Source organism: Pygocentrus nattereri, chromosome 21 (assembly GCF_015220715.1).
Source record: "Pygocentrus nattereri isolate fPygNat1 chromosome 21, fPygNat1.pri, whole genome shotgun sequence".
NCBI classification, from domain to species: Eukaryota; Metazoa; Chordata; class Actinopteri; order Characiformes; family Serrasalmidae; genus Pygocentrus; species Pygocentrus nattereri.
In genome coordinates, this window is record NC_051231.1 from 23345959 (window position 1) to 23359656 (window position 13698).

At 38.8% G+C, this 13698-nt stretch overlaps 1 protein-coding gene across 2 annotated transcripts in view; it reads right to left on the reverse strand.

Annotated features, from left to right (window-relative positions):
* Nucleotides 1–4957: 4957 nt before the first annotated feature.
* cpne5b (copine Vb) overlaps nt 4958–13698 on the reverse strand; it is a 236459-nt gene continuing 227718 nt past the window's right edge. For both annotated transcript variants that reach the window (XM_017712880.2, XM_017712889.2), the window contains 2 exons: nt 11060–11133; nt 4958–6424 (listed from right to left, as the gene is read on the reverse strand). In XM_017712880.2, the coding sequence (XP_017568369.1) occupies nt 6236–6424; nt 11060–11133 (263 nt within the window). In that variant the 3' untranslated portion in view covers nt 4958–6235. The remainder of the gene's footprint in view (nt 6425–11059; nt 11134–13698) is intronic.

The window sequence follows — 13698 nt, forward strand, 5'->3', positions numbered from 1 at the left end:
AATCAAAAGCTTTGTCTCACATTTCAGGCAAAATAAAAAATAAAGATTTCAGAATATAAGCATCATCTCAAAAGGGATCATATACAGATGTACAGTTGTTAAGGAATGACATCTTTGTAATAAAGTGCTTCCTTAAAATAATCCTAATTAATAAAAGCACACATTTCCAATGACGACTGTAGGTCCATGCCACATAAATAGAGAGACACAGCGAGAGAGTGAAAAAGAGACCTTTAGATAATCACCTCATCCTTACGCTCATTTTTATCTGTGCTATCCATTTTCAGACACCTACCTGGTATCTACACTCATTGGCCATTTTATCAGAAACACCACAGTTAATCAGGCCCCATTTACCCCATCTATCAGTAGAACAGGACCACCAAAGACCAGTTATTATTTGAATAGTGGACCATTCTCCACATAGCAATAACAGTGACTAATAGTAGCACGTTATTGCATGTGTCTTGCACTCACGGCTGTTTACCAGAGTTTTTATAGCCCTCAGGGCTAAATAAATAGTCTGAAAATAGTCTGTCAAACAAAATATCCAGCTGTGAGTGGCCATACAAACGAATTGTGTCTTATACAATATGTAGTAAGTTTACACAGTGTTTAAAGACCTCAACAGCTCCACCACTTGACAAATTCATACTAACTCAACACAATACAATGCCATCTGTCACTTTATGCTAAGAATGGTCCACCAGCCAATAAGATCAGGTCAGCTATAGTCGATGTATGATGTGTCAAGATTGCAGTCAGTAACAGTAAACCAAAAATATACCTTTCAGGGTACAAACAGTGGCACTAGGGTGCATCATTAGCATCTTTTGTTAGGTAACATAATTGTATCATATTCCACTGCTGTTATGTTTTAAGTAAAAAAGTGCATTGCTTCCATACACCGGTCTTACCTCCAGGCTCTTTACCTTATTTTTCTTATTTAAAAAAGGTTAAAGCTGCACTATCTAAGATCTGGGGATTTGGATTCTCTGGTAGAAATGTGTAATTGCATGCAACATGAAGGAGAACACTTGGTTGAAGAACAGTTGTGCTTAAAACCCCTTTTCTGGAGTGGATGAATCTCATGATTGCAAGCATGTGGAGTGAGTATTCAAAGAGAACTCATTGCCCAGGGTATATTTTGTTTGAACCCTAGGTGACTAGTACTCATGTTCACATTTGGTATTAACATCCCTCTCAAGTGATCTGATCATCAGTGAAGAGAACCTGGCATTTCTATGTGTCTTGAATGCGTGTCCAGTGTTTGGATTCTGTGACTGGAAGAAGCTATGGTGCCACCCACATTTGCATCTGTCTCTTGCTGCGCTAGTTCATGTTTGGTAAATGAAAGGGTGTTATAAATGTTTAGACCACATAAACTGCCAGTGCGACTTGTAAACAAACAGCAGAGGAGGCAAAAACTGAAGCTATATCTCTGCTGCTTCAGCTCTGCTGTCTTAAGGCCACTGTTGAAGACTCTTTAGACCAGTGTTATGTGGTCATAAGTGTCACTAGCCATGTCTGAAGGAGACACAGTGTATCTCCAAGACACATTATACCCCATTCACACCTGCATTTAGCGCTGTCAACTTTTGATTGGATCACCCAGGATGCGTATTAATGGCAAGTGTCATTAGGGCCTAAAAATGTACTTGGATAGTACCCCTTTTTGTGTATTGGAGTGTACAAAGTGCACCTGTATAGTAAGTGTTTCTGTTAAAATGGCCAATGAGTGTAGGTGCAAGGTATGTCTAATATACTGGAATCTCAGTGTATATGCCTTTTATGAATAGCAGAATGCCACCTTCACCTATGTGAAGAGTTCAGTGAGGAAATAAATAAACAGAGCCTTTTATGCAGTATTCAACCTTGTTCAGGTTCTTTGAGAATCATATGGTGTGCTTATGATCATGCAGCAGTGACGTACATATGTATGCCAGTATTCAAAGGCCTTGAGAAGGTTAGATGTGATACACACTATAGAGTAAAAGCTCCTTTGTGTTATGCTGTAGATTAACCTCTGCTGCGATTTGGTACAACCGAGTTCTATCTGATCCAGCGCACGCAATGGCTTCTCTGCGGCTATAAAAGAAACTGATGTCATGGACTGGGTAAATTATAATGAGCCAATGGACTGATTCATGGTTTAAATGAAGGTGGTTCAATGAATGTGATCCTTTACAAGGATCTGGAAATTATTCCACATCATCTTCACTGGTGGTCAGGGTGACCTATAGGCCTTAATTGGAGGTAGACCTATAACAGTCACTGCATGATCAGCTGATTGCTATCAGCTTAAATAATTGCAATAATTTCTGCAGTTGTTTGCTTTCATTTTTCAGCCTTTTGCTTTCACAATCATATGATTACATCACAAACAGTGTTTTCATTACTTGTTTACATTACACAGAGTCATGCATCATGGGCAAAAAACCCCAAAAATATAAACTATAAAGGTCCTATAACACCTTTGGAGGGCTTTCATGATCATGACAGGCCTATTTGGAGGAATTAGCTGTGAATATATTGGAGAAACAGGTTTTAATTGTGATCTTGGAAATATTGTGCACCACCTAGAAACTACAACATGTTGTTGTAACTTTCACGTTTTAAATGATATATATTTTTAAACATTCCCCTTATACATGGCATTTAAATTTAAATGTAGAAAACACTAACAGGCTAAATGCCTCTTCAAGATCTACTGAAGACCTGCTAAAGCTCTTCATGGAATGTTTCTTGTGAAATAGATATGCATAGTTGAGTTCAGTTGCCAACACTGGTTGGCTTGGAATCTATTTATCATGCATTACATATCTAAACGTTTGCTCATCCGGGGTATTAATAGGGAATTTGTCCCCCCTCCGCTGCTGTAACAGCCTCTACTCTTCTGGCTTTACACTAGATGGTGGGCCACTGCTGTGAGAATTTGATTGCATTTAGCCACAAGCGAATAACTGATATCAGGTACTGATATTGGATGATTAGTTCTGGATCACAAAAGCCACTCCGACTCATCCCAGAGATATTGGATAGAGCTCAATCATTCCAGAGAACACAGTTCCACAGCTCAGTGCTACTTAAATGGGTGCACCTTAGAGCTGAATTCATTAATACTGGTTATTTTTGGACACACCATGTAACAATTGCCTGGCTAGCCATTATAACAGAATGCTTTTATATGAAAGGTGTTAATAGTCCAAGGCCAAATGTCATTGTATCATATGCATAATACATAATATAATTTCAGAAAAGTAATGCAGGAATATTAGTACATGGCAGATAAAATCACACGCACCTTCTGTTTGAGAAAATTCTTAAATAATATAAGAGCCACCTCTGAACCACACACTTCCAAAGAACAGCAATTAAAAAGTAAGCGGCGTACGTGATACAGATATTTCAGTATGGTGTGAGGTGACAGATGTTAAAGAATCTTAACATAAAGATGCTACATTTGCATTTATTTATATAGAGTCAGATGAACAAAATCCAGAAAATGTGTTGTGGCGTGGAGAGACTTAATTGGATGGTCAAACAACAGAGGAAACACAATTATGCTCTGCTGAATTTTGTGTTTGTCTTTTAATTATCCCACAATTAACCATCTGCTTCATTGTTTTGGTGACTCATTGCTGCAGCGTTATTGTGAGCACAGCTGTATGGGTCACTGGAAATGCCACATCTAAGTCCGTGACTCACTGGACCCGTTGAGAATGAAAGACTGCCCTAAAACCATTTTTGGAGCTAGGATAAACCTCAAATCAGCCTGAACCGTATTTCAGCTCACTGTACAGGCATGTCCATGCAGTAGAAAACTGGGAACATCTGGACTGCACTGACAACATTTGGCCTGACTGAACAGTTCTGACCAAAAACACTAATCAAGCATAACTGGAATCTGTCGGAAACAGCAAGCAGGATGGCACTCATCTATTGCGATCCCAGAATAGAAAAGGATAGATTTAGGCCCAATCCCATTTCTTATTTTTACCCCTACCCCTTGTTTTCAATCGTCACCTCGCCTGTTGGAACTGAGTTACAGAGGGTAGTAGTTAAAATCTCCCCCTACAAAATATGACAACCTACTAGCAGTGCTCTGTAGCCGACCCAGATAATACAATATTTATCGTAATTTTTAACAAAGAAAATACTCACAATTGTGGGTTTCTTTGGTTGCTTGTGGAGACGTCTTGCCGTTTTTTCTCAAAAGTTTGTTTAGAGTGTGCTTCTGAAAAACTTCCCTTAGGAGGGCCATGTAGCCCTAACACTTCTCCCTACATCTCTGTCTCAAAAAAAATCAGGACACCGTACCCCTAGGCATGAACGCGCAAAAAGGGCTAAGTGGTGGGGAGCAAGGGGTGAAATGGGATTGGACCTTAGAGATGCTGGCAGTTACAATGACTGCTAAGTCTTGGTCAGTGAAAATGGCAGAAGTGACCATTTTGTCTTAGCACTGTTGACATGTTGGAGTCATGTGTAATAATTTCACAGATCGTCTTTTTACAGCAGTCACAAGAGGGCCCAGTACCTGAAAACTGCAATGTTCACTGAGCATATAATTCCCAATGCTTTTCACAGCTGTGCTTCTTAATTGCTCAGAATAACAAGCCAATTTTTGCACTGCATGCCTATTTTTTGATGGCCTAGCATATACACCAGCATTCAAAAGTTTGGACTCACCTGTCATGCTAATCATTGCTGTAATCTTATTTAATAATAACTTGTACAGTGTAAATGTGGTACTTGTTTAAAAGTAGGATGGGACCACGTTCAGTTCTCACAATTTTTGAGAACTACTGAACTTTTGGGGGCAGTCGTGGGCTGGAGGTTAGGAAACCAGCCTTGTGACCGGAAGGTTGCCAGTTCAATCCCCTGAGCCGACAGTACATGACTGAGGTGCCCCTGAGCAAGGCACCTAACCCCCAGCTGCTTCCTGGGTGCTGTGGATAGGACTGCCCACCACTCCAGGCAAGTGTGCTCACTGCCCCTAGTGTGTGTCTTCACTAGTGTGTATGTGGTGTTTCGCAGCACGGATGGGTTAAATGTGGAGGTGAAATTTCCCCGTTGTGGGACTGATAAGGGTCTTTTAAACTTAATGTTAACTAGACCGGACTGAACATTTATTCAACAACAGTTTTTTGGGTATTTCAAAATGTTGGTAGAGGATGAATAATATAATTATTTATTTATAGTAATTTCTGAATCAATTTTGCGCCTCAAGATATGGTGACTATGTATCAAATACAAGCTGTTCTGGATGTTTATTTTATTTTTACCTCATTCTCAGTGCTATACAACTTTCTCAGCCATTCTAGAATCATCTACAGCTCTGTTCATCACTCAGACACATCTAAAATTCCTTCATTATTTACATCTTTGCACTAATTAGTTGAAATCTGTGAAGTTACAGAGTAGACGCTTCATCATAGAATCTTTTTTATACATTTATCAGCTATATGTGTCTCAAACCTTTGAGTCACATATAGCTCCAAACTTTTGAATGCTTGTATATGCATAAATAGAAAAGCTAAAGCTATCAGATCTTGGCTCCTTCCAGCTTGCTGTCATGAACATGATTGGGCTCAGACAGACAAGAATGAAGATCAAATGAACATAAAATTTGGAAAGAAACGTTTAACACAAGTGTTGTGCAGAAAGGACAAATCAAATGCACACAAACAAAGTCTTGCTCCAAAATGAACACCATTGAGAAAAGTATCTAAAAACGTCACCTGAATGCACATACGCGCTAATACACCAACGCGGAGCAAGGTCAAAAGGTCAGAGCACAGCACACTTGTCCTGGTACATTGAGACGACCACAGACAGGCATGAGCTGAGACCACAAACACAGTCGTCCTCCTCCTCTTTCTTCTTCCTCCTCCTCTTCCTCCTCTTCTTTACTTCTCAACTCATCGCCCCCAAAAAGAACTGAGAACAGTCACAGGCCAAGATTTTTTTCTTTTTTTCTTTTTTTGACAAAAAACGACAAAACCTGTACTCGAGTCCGATTGCGGCGAATTCCCAGCATGAAAACAGGCAGGAAAATGTACAAACGTACGAAAAAGCACGAACAGAAATGCCTCAGCACTTAATAGTGTCCTGAAGAGTCCGTACACACACATTAGCACAGGGAGCCACGATTCTCCGCTGCTCCATCAGGCCTGTCCCAGAATTCTAAGGGAGGCTGACGTCATCTCCAGCGAGCCCTCAGGGGAGGATGGCCTCAGATCTGCGTGTGGTGTGTGTGTCCTGGGGGCGTGTAGGGAGGGGGCGCGGGGTTGGGTTTAATGCCCCGGCTCTTCATGTAGGAGATGAACTGGTCAGGGATTTCGGCCAGGACATCTTTGGCCAGCCGCGCCATGCTTAACACATGGTTCCCCGTCCGGTCCATGTAATCCCGGAATGGCACAAACTGCAAAGGCCAAGAGGTGTTTGTTCATTCATTAGTTCGATCAATTGTTCTTACGTTAATTTCATGGAACCATTTGTTTGCCAACAACAACAATAATCATCTTAGATATTGGACCTACTTGAAGGAATTCTCCGGGGTGTTTCAAACATAATCATTACACATTTCCATTCAGTTAAACAAAATACAGTCAACATCTCGCTCGTGTTGGAACAAAACCTTGTATCTCCATTTTTGTTTTTCAGTTTTTGACATAATTTGAAAATGCCTGATCCCCTTTACATTGTGTGTAAATGTCATGATGAATGGACAGAAAGAAACTGCCCAAATGACTATGAGAAAAGCCTGGTTCCATTGTCTTACAGTAAAAGTAAAGTATGTTTTTTCCTTCTCCTGTAAAGTTCTCATTTTGGAAATACAAGGTTTTGTTTTGACAGCAGATTCTGATGAACGAAAACTGAGAATATTCCAGCACTATTCATATGGCTGAATGGTTTTGGACCAAAAGAAATACCTATAAAATTAAGTATTTAAATATGCTTTAAGAATAAGAAAAGCTGAAGACATTTTTCACTTTAATAAAATAAAAATAAAAAATGATGTATTATTATTATTATTATTATTATTATTAGTAGTAGTAGTAGTAGTAGTAGTAGTAGTAGTAGTAGTAGTAGTATTTGGGGCCACTGCTACAGTCATATGCAAAAGTTTTAGCCATCCTGGACAAATTCTGCACTCTTAAAAAAGATTGTTCTTCAAGGGTTCTTTAGTAAAGAACATGGTTACACTTCATTTGGATAGTCCCCTATAGATGATCTACAGATACTTAAATTATTAACAAACTTTCTGGTGATACTCAGTTGAGTCTCAACAACATTATGGATTAGGTTTAGGAGTAAGTTTAGGTTTAGGGTTGAAGTTAAAGCTTAGGTTTAGGGTTAGATTTAATATAATATTTCAGACTCGACTTCAAGTTCAATTGCATTTAATTGATATTTAGCTGAATGTTAGTTAAAGACAAAGGAACTACAAAACATCTACAGTGGGCCATCCAAATAAAGTGTTACCAAGAAAATGGTTTCACTTTGAACCACGAACATTCAAAGAACCCTTTGTATGATCAAACTTGTTGCAGACTAGACATAATAACCCTTATTGAAAAAGGGTTCTATATAGCACCAATTAAAGTTCTTTAATTGTTACAATGTCTAGTCTTTCACAATAGAAGAATCCTTTTTGGTGCTATGTAGAACCATTTTCAAAAAGGCTCTACATAGAACCATCTACAGCACATTCTCCATCAATCTGAAGAACTATTTAACTATTTACAATGGTGATGAGTGTCAAGAACCATCTTTTTAAATGTATATGTTTTGTTGAAGTGAAAGTAAGTGAACACAGGGAACACACTTCTGCACATTTTAAGGCATAGTTACTGTTTATTGGTTGAATCTAACATATTGGGGAAAAACATGGAATGTGGTCTATTAAAAAGTTATGGCACATTTTATATTTTATGTTTTCCCAATATATTAAAACTCTGCACATAAACAGAAATTTGCATTGATTATGCATTTTGCATATGCATCAAGTTTGTACCCTGTAGATGATGGATTATTGGATTTATTTTCAAAATCAACAAAATATTTAATTTGACCATACCCACCAACTATCCAATGGCTTTGTAGCTACCATAACGAGTGAGAAAAAAAACATTTTAAGCACATTTGCTGACTTTGCATTCAACTGCCTAGCTGACAGCATATCACAGCAGGTAAAGAGTAATTAACCACAGGCCTGCCTTTTACAGCACAAGGCCTAGATGTCTAGGATGAATGGCAGACCACTACGATCTTCTAGTCATTCTTTAACTTTTAGTTTTCTTTAATATGAATTATTTCACTGCTCATTTAGCTTACTAGCTAGTAGGAGCCTACACTAGGAATGAGCACAGATCAGCTAAGCAGAGTAATGCTGTGTTTACATGTTGTTGTTTAAAAAAGGCACTTCTCTGTGCTTTATTGCACAGCTTGTTTGAAGCGGCATCATTCCCAGTAGTGGCCTGCAGCTGTGGAAGCACTGCCATGGTGATAATTAGTGAAAATTAGTGTTGATCAAAGAAGAGACTTGGCAGTCACTTTTATTTAAATAAGGTGGGAATAAGATGCAACCCAAAACCTTTAGGCCCATCCTGTCTTATAAGAGTGCAAGACCAATTATATCCTTTAAGAACAGTGTGTTTCAGTGCTGATCGTAGGGGCTACAGTAGTGGGATAGCGACTTATACCATCATTAAATGGACCACTGCCTGCTCCAGCTGGCATTTCTGAGCTGTTAGGCAGCAGAAAACAGCCAATTGTGCACTACCAAGAGCTAAAAAAGGTCCAGATCCCTTGTAAACACCATACATGGTGAGGGAGACTCGTACCACACAGTGCAAGCATGTACCATCTTTTTAGGAGTTTGCATAAAACTCTACACTCTACAAAGTGTATAACAACACACTTACTTACCTAAATAGGTGGTACCTGGTTTAACACTTTTTGTGTCCTATTGTTTTCTGCTTTAACACATTCTGAGTTAAAAGTATCACAAAATGTGTCGTCTCCCACTGAACACACTGATATTTCTAGTTAGAGACATAGTGTGTTGTCTCTACACATCTGCTTTATGAGTTTTGTAGATGGAAAGACTAATTAACTCACATTTTCTTTAACTTTTCGGAAGTTTGCTCAAAGAGTATCTACACCCCACTATATTTTTTTTAGCTAACTCCACCCCTGGCTCAACTTTGAAAAATGCTCAAAAATGGGAGGGGCACTGCAGAGATGTTTGGGTTCGGAGGTGGGGCTGCGGGGGAAACCGGGCGTGCTGGGCTGCTGTGGTTTTATAGTTTAATTGCTACTAGAAAATATGGAGAGTGACAGACAGCACTTTTACAACTCAAGAGTTCAACTGAGAGACATTTCTCCACTACCATCCCCATCTTTGATGAGGGAAGGTGTTTCTGATCAGACAGTATGTCTTCAGCCTTAACAGTATGAGCTACTGACTCAAGCCACCGAAGAGTTAACATTGTGCCAGAAAATGATTAGCAGTGACCAGGAGAGGTGTTGGCATGGTATAACATTCCCAAAAACAGTGACAGCTAGCTTCTAAATATCTGTTCAACAGGTCTGTATTTGATATAACCCGAGTCCTAATTTCTTAGGTGCACTGAATTCCGAATTAATAAAGTGGATTTTGTTGAAGACTAAGTTTGATTCAGTTTTACATCAAGGTCACAGACTTTATCACCGGTCAGCCAGGGTTTGCTGCAGTGGCCTAAATCCTTACATTCTGCTGTTTATGGCACTTACTGGTGTTCCAATTCAGTTCCCCCTCAAATTCACATCCCCCTCATAAACCAAACCCTCAGTGCATGCACTGAACAGAAATCAACAGAAAGCAGCACTGGAACTACATAAAGCGGGAAAAAAGTTTGAGAACGACTGTACGGACGAAAGGTTGACACACTGACAAAGACCATTTAACATTAACCTTTCCTGAACTGTTTCGCTTTCTGTAGATCCAGTGTTGCTTGCCACTAATGTCTGTTCAGTGAGTGCGCCCAAGAGTTTGAGTTGAGAAGGGAAACATAAATCGGATGCAACACTTGTAGCTTTATGGAGTCTCGCAAGAATCCTCATCTCATTTTTCCAACATCTTTATTACAAACTAAGCTTAGATAAATTGAGTTACAGTTGGTACAGACAGCTAGCATATCGCAGTCTTGTAAGGTAGTGCTGGTGGTATTTAGCTCAGCGCATGAGAGTGGTTATCTCTGTGCTCCAGGCTCCCATTTATTCATCTTTATGAGTGTGGCAGGAGTACATCGTCATGAGGGGGCTGTAACGTTGGTTGACTGATTTGCATACTATACGTGTCATCGTACTTTGGTACGAAGACACGTCATTGGCACCTATAGCAGAGTGGAACCAGAGGGGCACTGCAGAGGCAGAACTGACCATGATAAAAATGATATTTTTACAGTTTCACATTTTAAGCAAGGCTGGTATATTTTGTTATTATTCCTTAAAATTTGCTAAACATTTGAAAGGAATCCTTACTATTGCCTTTGTGCGGCATATAAAGGTTAAGTTGAATAACACTGGAATTTTCCTTTAAGCCAAAAACTTTTTAAAAAGGTGGATTATATTCATGATGCTAAAAGGTTGTTTCATCCTACATTTCATTATCAGTATTAATGACTCAATTTGCAATACATTGTTAATGAAACAAGCAGACACCTTAGGGCATTTCAGAATTTCACTGGTGATCTACATTAATGATCGCTTCATTGTAAAATGGTTGCAGACCAGCTGCCTAAAAAAAGACAGAACCCACATTGGATCAATAATGAAATAACTGGGTAATGCTTCATTAGATTTGATTAGAGAGAGAGAGCGAGAGAGAGAGAGAGAGACAGAGAAAAAGAGAAAGAGAGAGAGAGAGAGAGAAAGAGAGAGAGGTTAATGTGACATGATTTTGATCTGAACACAAACAGCAATTAGGCAATTTCATACAGTAACCTTTAATTAATCTAATATGGACTGTGTTTTAGAGCCTTTTTCCTCTTATAAGGATGATGATTGTCACCTGGACAATGTCCCGTTCTGCTAGCTTCCCTCGTGAGGAGATCCTGATGTCATCACCGTCCAGCTCCACCATAGCTGAGGGAACAGACAGTTAATGCTTAATACTGAGCAGGCCTATTATTGATACCCAACTGCTTTGCTGAAAGGAGAAGTAGCATGTGAAACCTGAACCACTGTAAAACCAGAATTTCAACTAACAAGGTAGAAAATTACCCCTGCAGTGTATCAACAAACACAAGGCTTACATAAAGACCAGTTAAGCCAAAACCAAAAGTTCAGCACACATCAGATTTACACAGTTGTCCCATTAACTAACCCAAATACAGTCCATCAGCCAAGATATGGTATGTGAAGGTTTGGTATCTGAAGTTTGCTTCATTATTTTTTGCCCTGGAACAGATAATGGAAGCTTATTAACACTTAGCATCATGCAAACTGCATTCATTTAACACTTTAAGGGCAACTTTACTGTTTCCACTAACAACTGAAGTGAGCCATGAAGTTCTCTTCAGAGTACAAATTCTAAAAATGAAATGCGGATTTGTTCCACACTTGTATGTTTGTACGTAGGAGATATTTTTAATGTGATGGAATTATATAATCTTGATATTTTTGCTATGTGTTTGTAACTATGTTTCTAGCTTGAAAATGGATAAAAATGAAGATGTATAAACACATTTTTGTGCTTTTGCCTCTCATATATATATATATATATATATATATATATATATATATATATATGTATATATATATAAATTATAATTATATGTTTTTTTTTCATTTTCCATAGGGGAGGGATCAGGTTTCTCTGCTATATAGAGCTACTTGAACACTTTCCGTTTAGAGTGGCTGTAGACTTTTCTAGACATCTTTCTCTGTAATTGCTGAAAAATGGCAGCATTCTTCTCAAAAACTCTTCCTCAGTCCATCTAAATCTCTCCACCACACTGTTTGGGGTTATTAAAGGAGGCGCAGGAGGCAAGTCTGTCACATGACACATAAATTATGCGGAAATCCATTCATTATCCTGAAACATAACACATTAAGGGTGAATGTTTTTTGTCAACATTCATAAAATATGACCAACAATTTCCATTTCCATAGCCTACATAAACAAGCTATGTAATAACTCCTGATGTCTAACTGCACGTTAACGTTAAATTTGATTACTTAACTATGGTATTGTCTCTTTTAAATTTATTTTAAATCATGTTTTATTTTAATCATGTTTTATGTTTCTAATTGTTTTTTCTATTCGTGTTTACTTTTTTTTTTAAACAACTCAAGTAATTTTTCTGACTCTGTATTTTCTCATTTGCAAAGCAGTTTGAATGACAGCAGTTTATGAAAGGTGCTGTATAAATAAACTTGCCTTGCCTTGACTTGCTAAACCTTATGTTCCTGCTGGTATTTTGTTTCTATTTCTAATAGTTTTGTGCAAAAAATGGAAGAGAAACACGCAAAACTTTCAACCTCAGTTCCTATTTTTAATGAAACATCGATACATACGCAGTACATGTTTTATATTTTCTTGTACTTGACTCCCGTAACAAGATCAGCCTTGAACACACCCACAAGAGACAAACTTGAGGTGACGTTAATGGCTTGGTCTGTTAATGTGAGGGTTTATTTACTGTGAACACGCTTTAAATGAATGCTTCACTGAAAAACATGAAATGTGCACTTGGACGTCTGAATGGACGTCTGTTTCACTTTTTGCATTGTATTCTATTGTATTCCTGTTGCGTTAGTCTCATTGCTCTGCTGCAAAACTAAAGGAGCAAACTTCAGATACCAAACTTGTCTTCACTGTTCAACTGCATTTTGGGTAAATGTCATCTTATATTAAATATTTAGTGCAGTCTTTTAGTAGTAGACAATTCTGAAATTAGAAACTGCCCTCAACATATAGCGCTTCACACTCACACTCAGACTCAGACTTGTGCTGTTGAGCAGAGTATATGAGTATATTTAAATTATTATGCATGTAATGACAGGTAACTGGAGACACAGAGCCCATTACTGCCTTAATCACTGTTTATTGCTTTGGTGCTTCTACTGGAAGTAATTGACCCCTAAAATGAAGGAGCTGAATTTTATTACTGACTTAGAACAACAGCCCATCACCACATAAACTGATTAAATCCAGTAAGGGCTCATCCCAAAACTGTGTGAGGAAAGCACGTGGTTGTTCTTGCCTTGGGATTTGTATAAACCCTCAGTGGGGTAAATAAGAGTGGGCAGTATTGTCTTATTGTTGACCAGAGCCTTCAACTCCATCGACCTCTCCGCTCCTCACATGGCCTGGCCATGATGTGGCCCTTACATGATGGCTTGCGCTCATTAACTGGGTGCTAATTACCGCACAGTCCGTGATTAGACTGCACCTTTCCAAAGGATGCTCCCCATGACCCGCCTTTGCGTGCTCTGCTAAAGCAAATGAGCTGGTAATTGCTCTCAGAGCATCCGTCTGGCTAATTGCTAGAAATGAGCACAGCAGACCATACCTGTGTTTACAGTCCAATCATTGAATTATTGATTTGGTTTCCACTCAGAACTTTGGAAGGGAGAGGAGCGGGTTGCTTGTTAATGTGGCACGGATAAAGTAACACACTTCACTCTTCATGCTTTCGGCTGCCC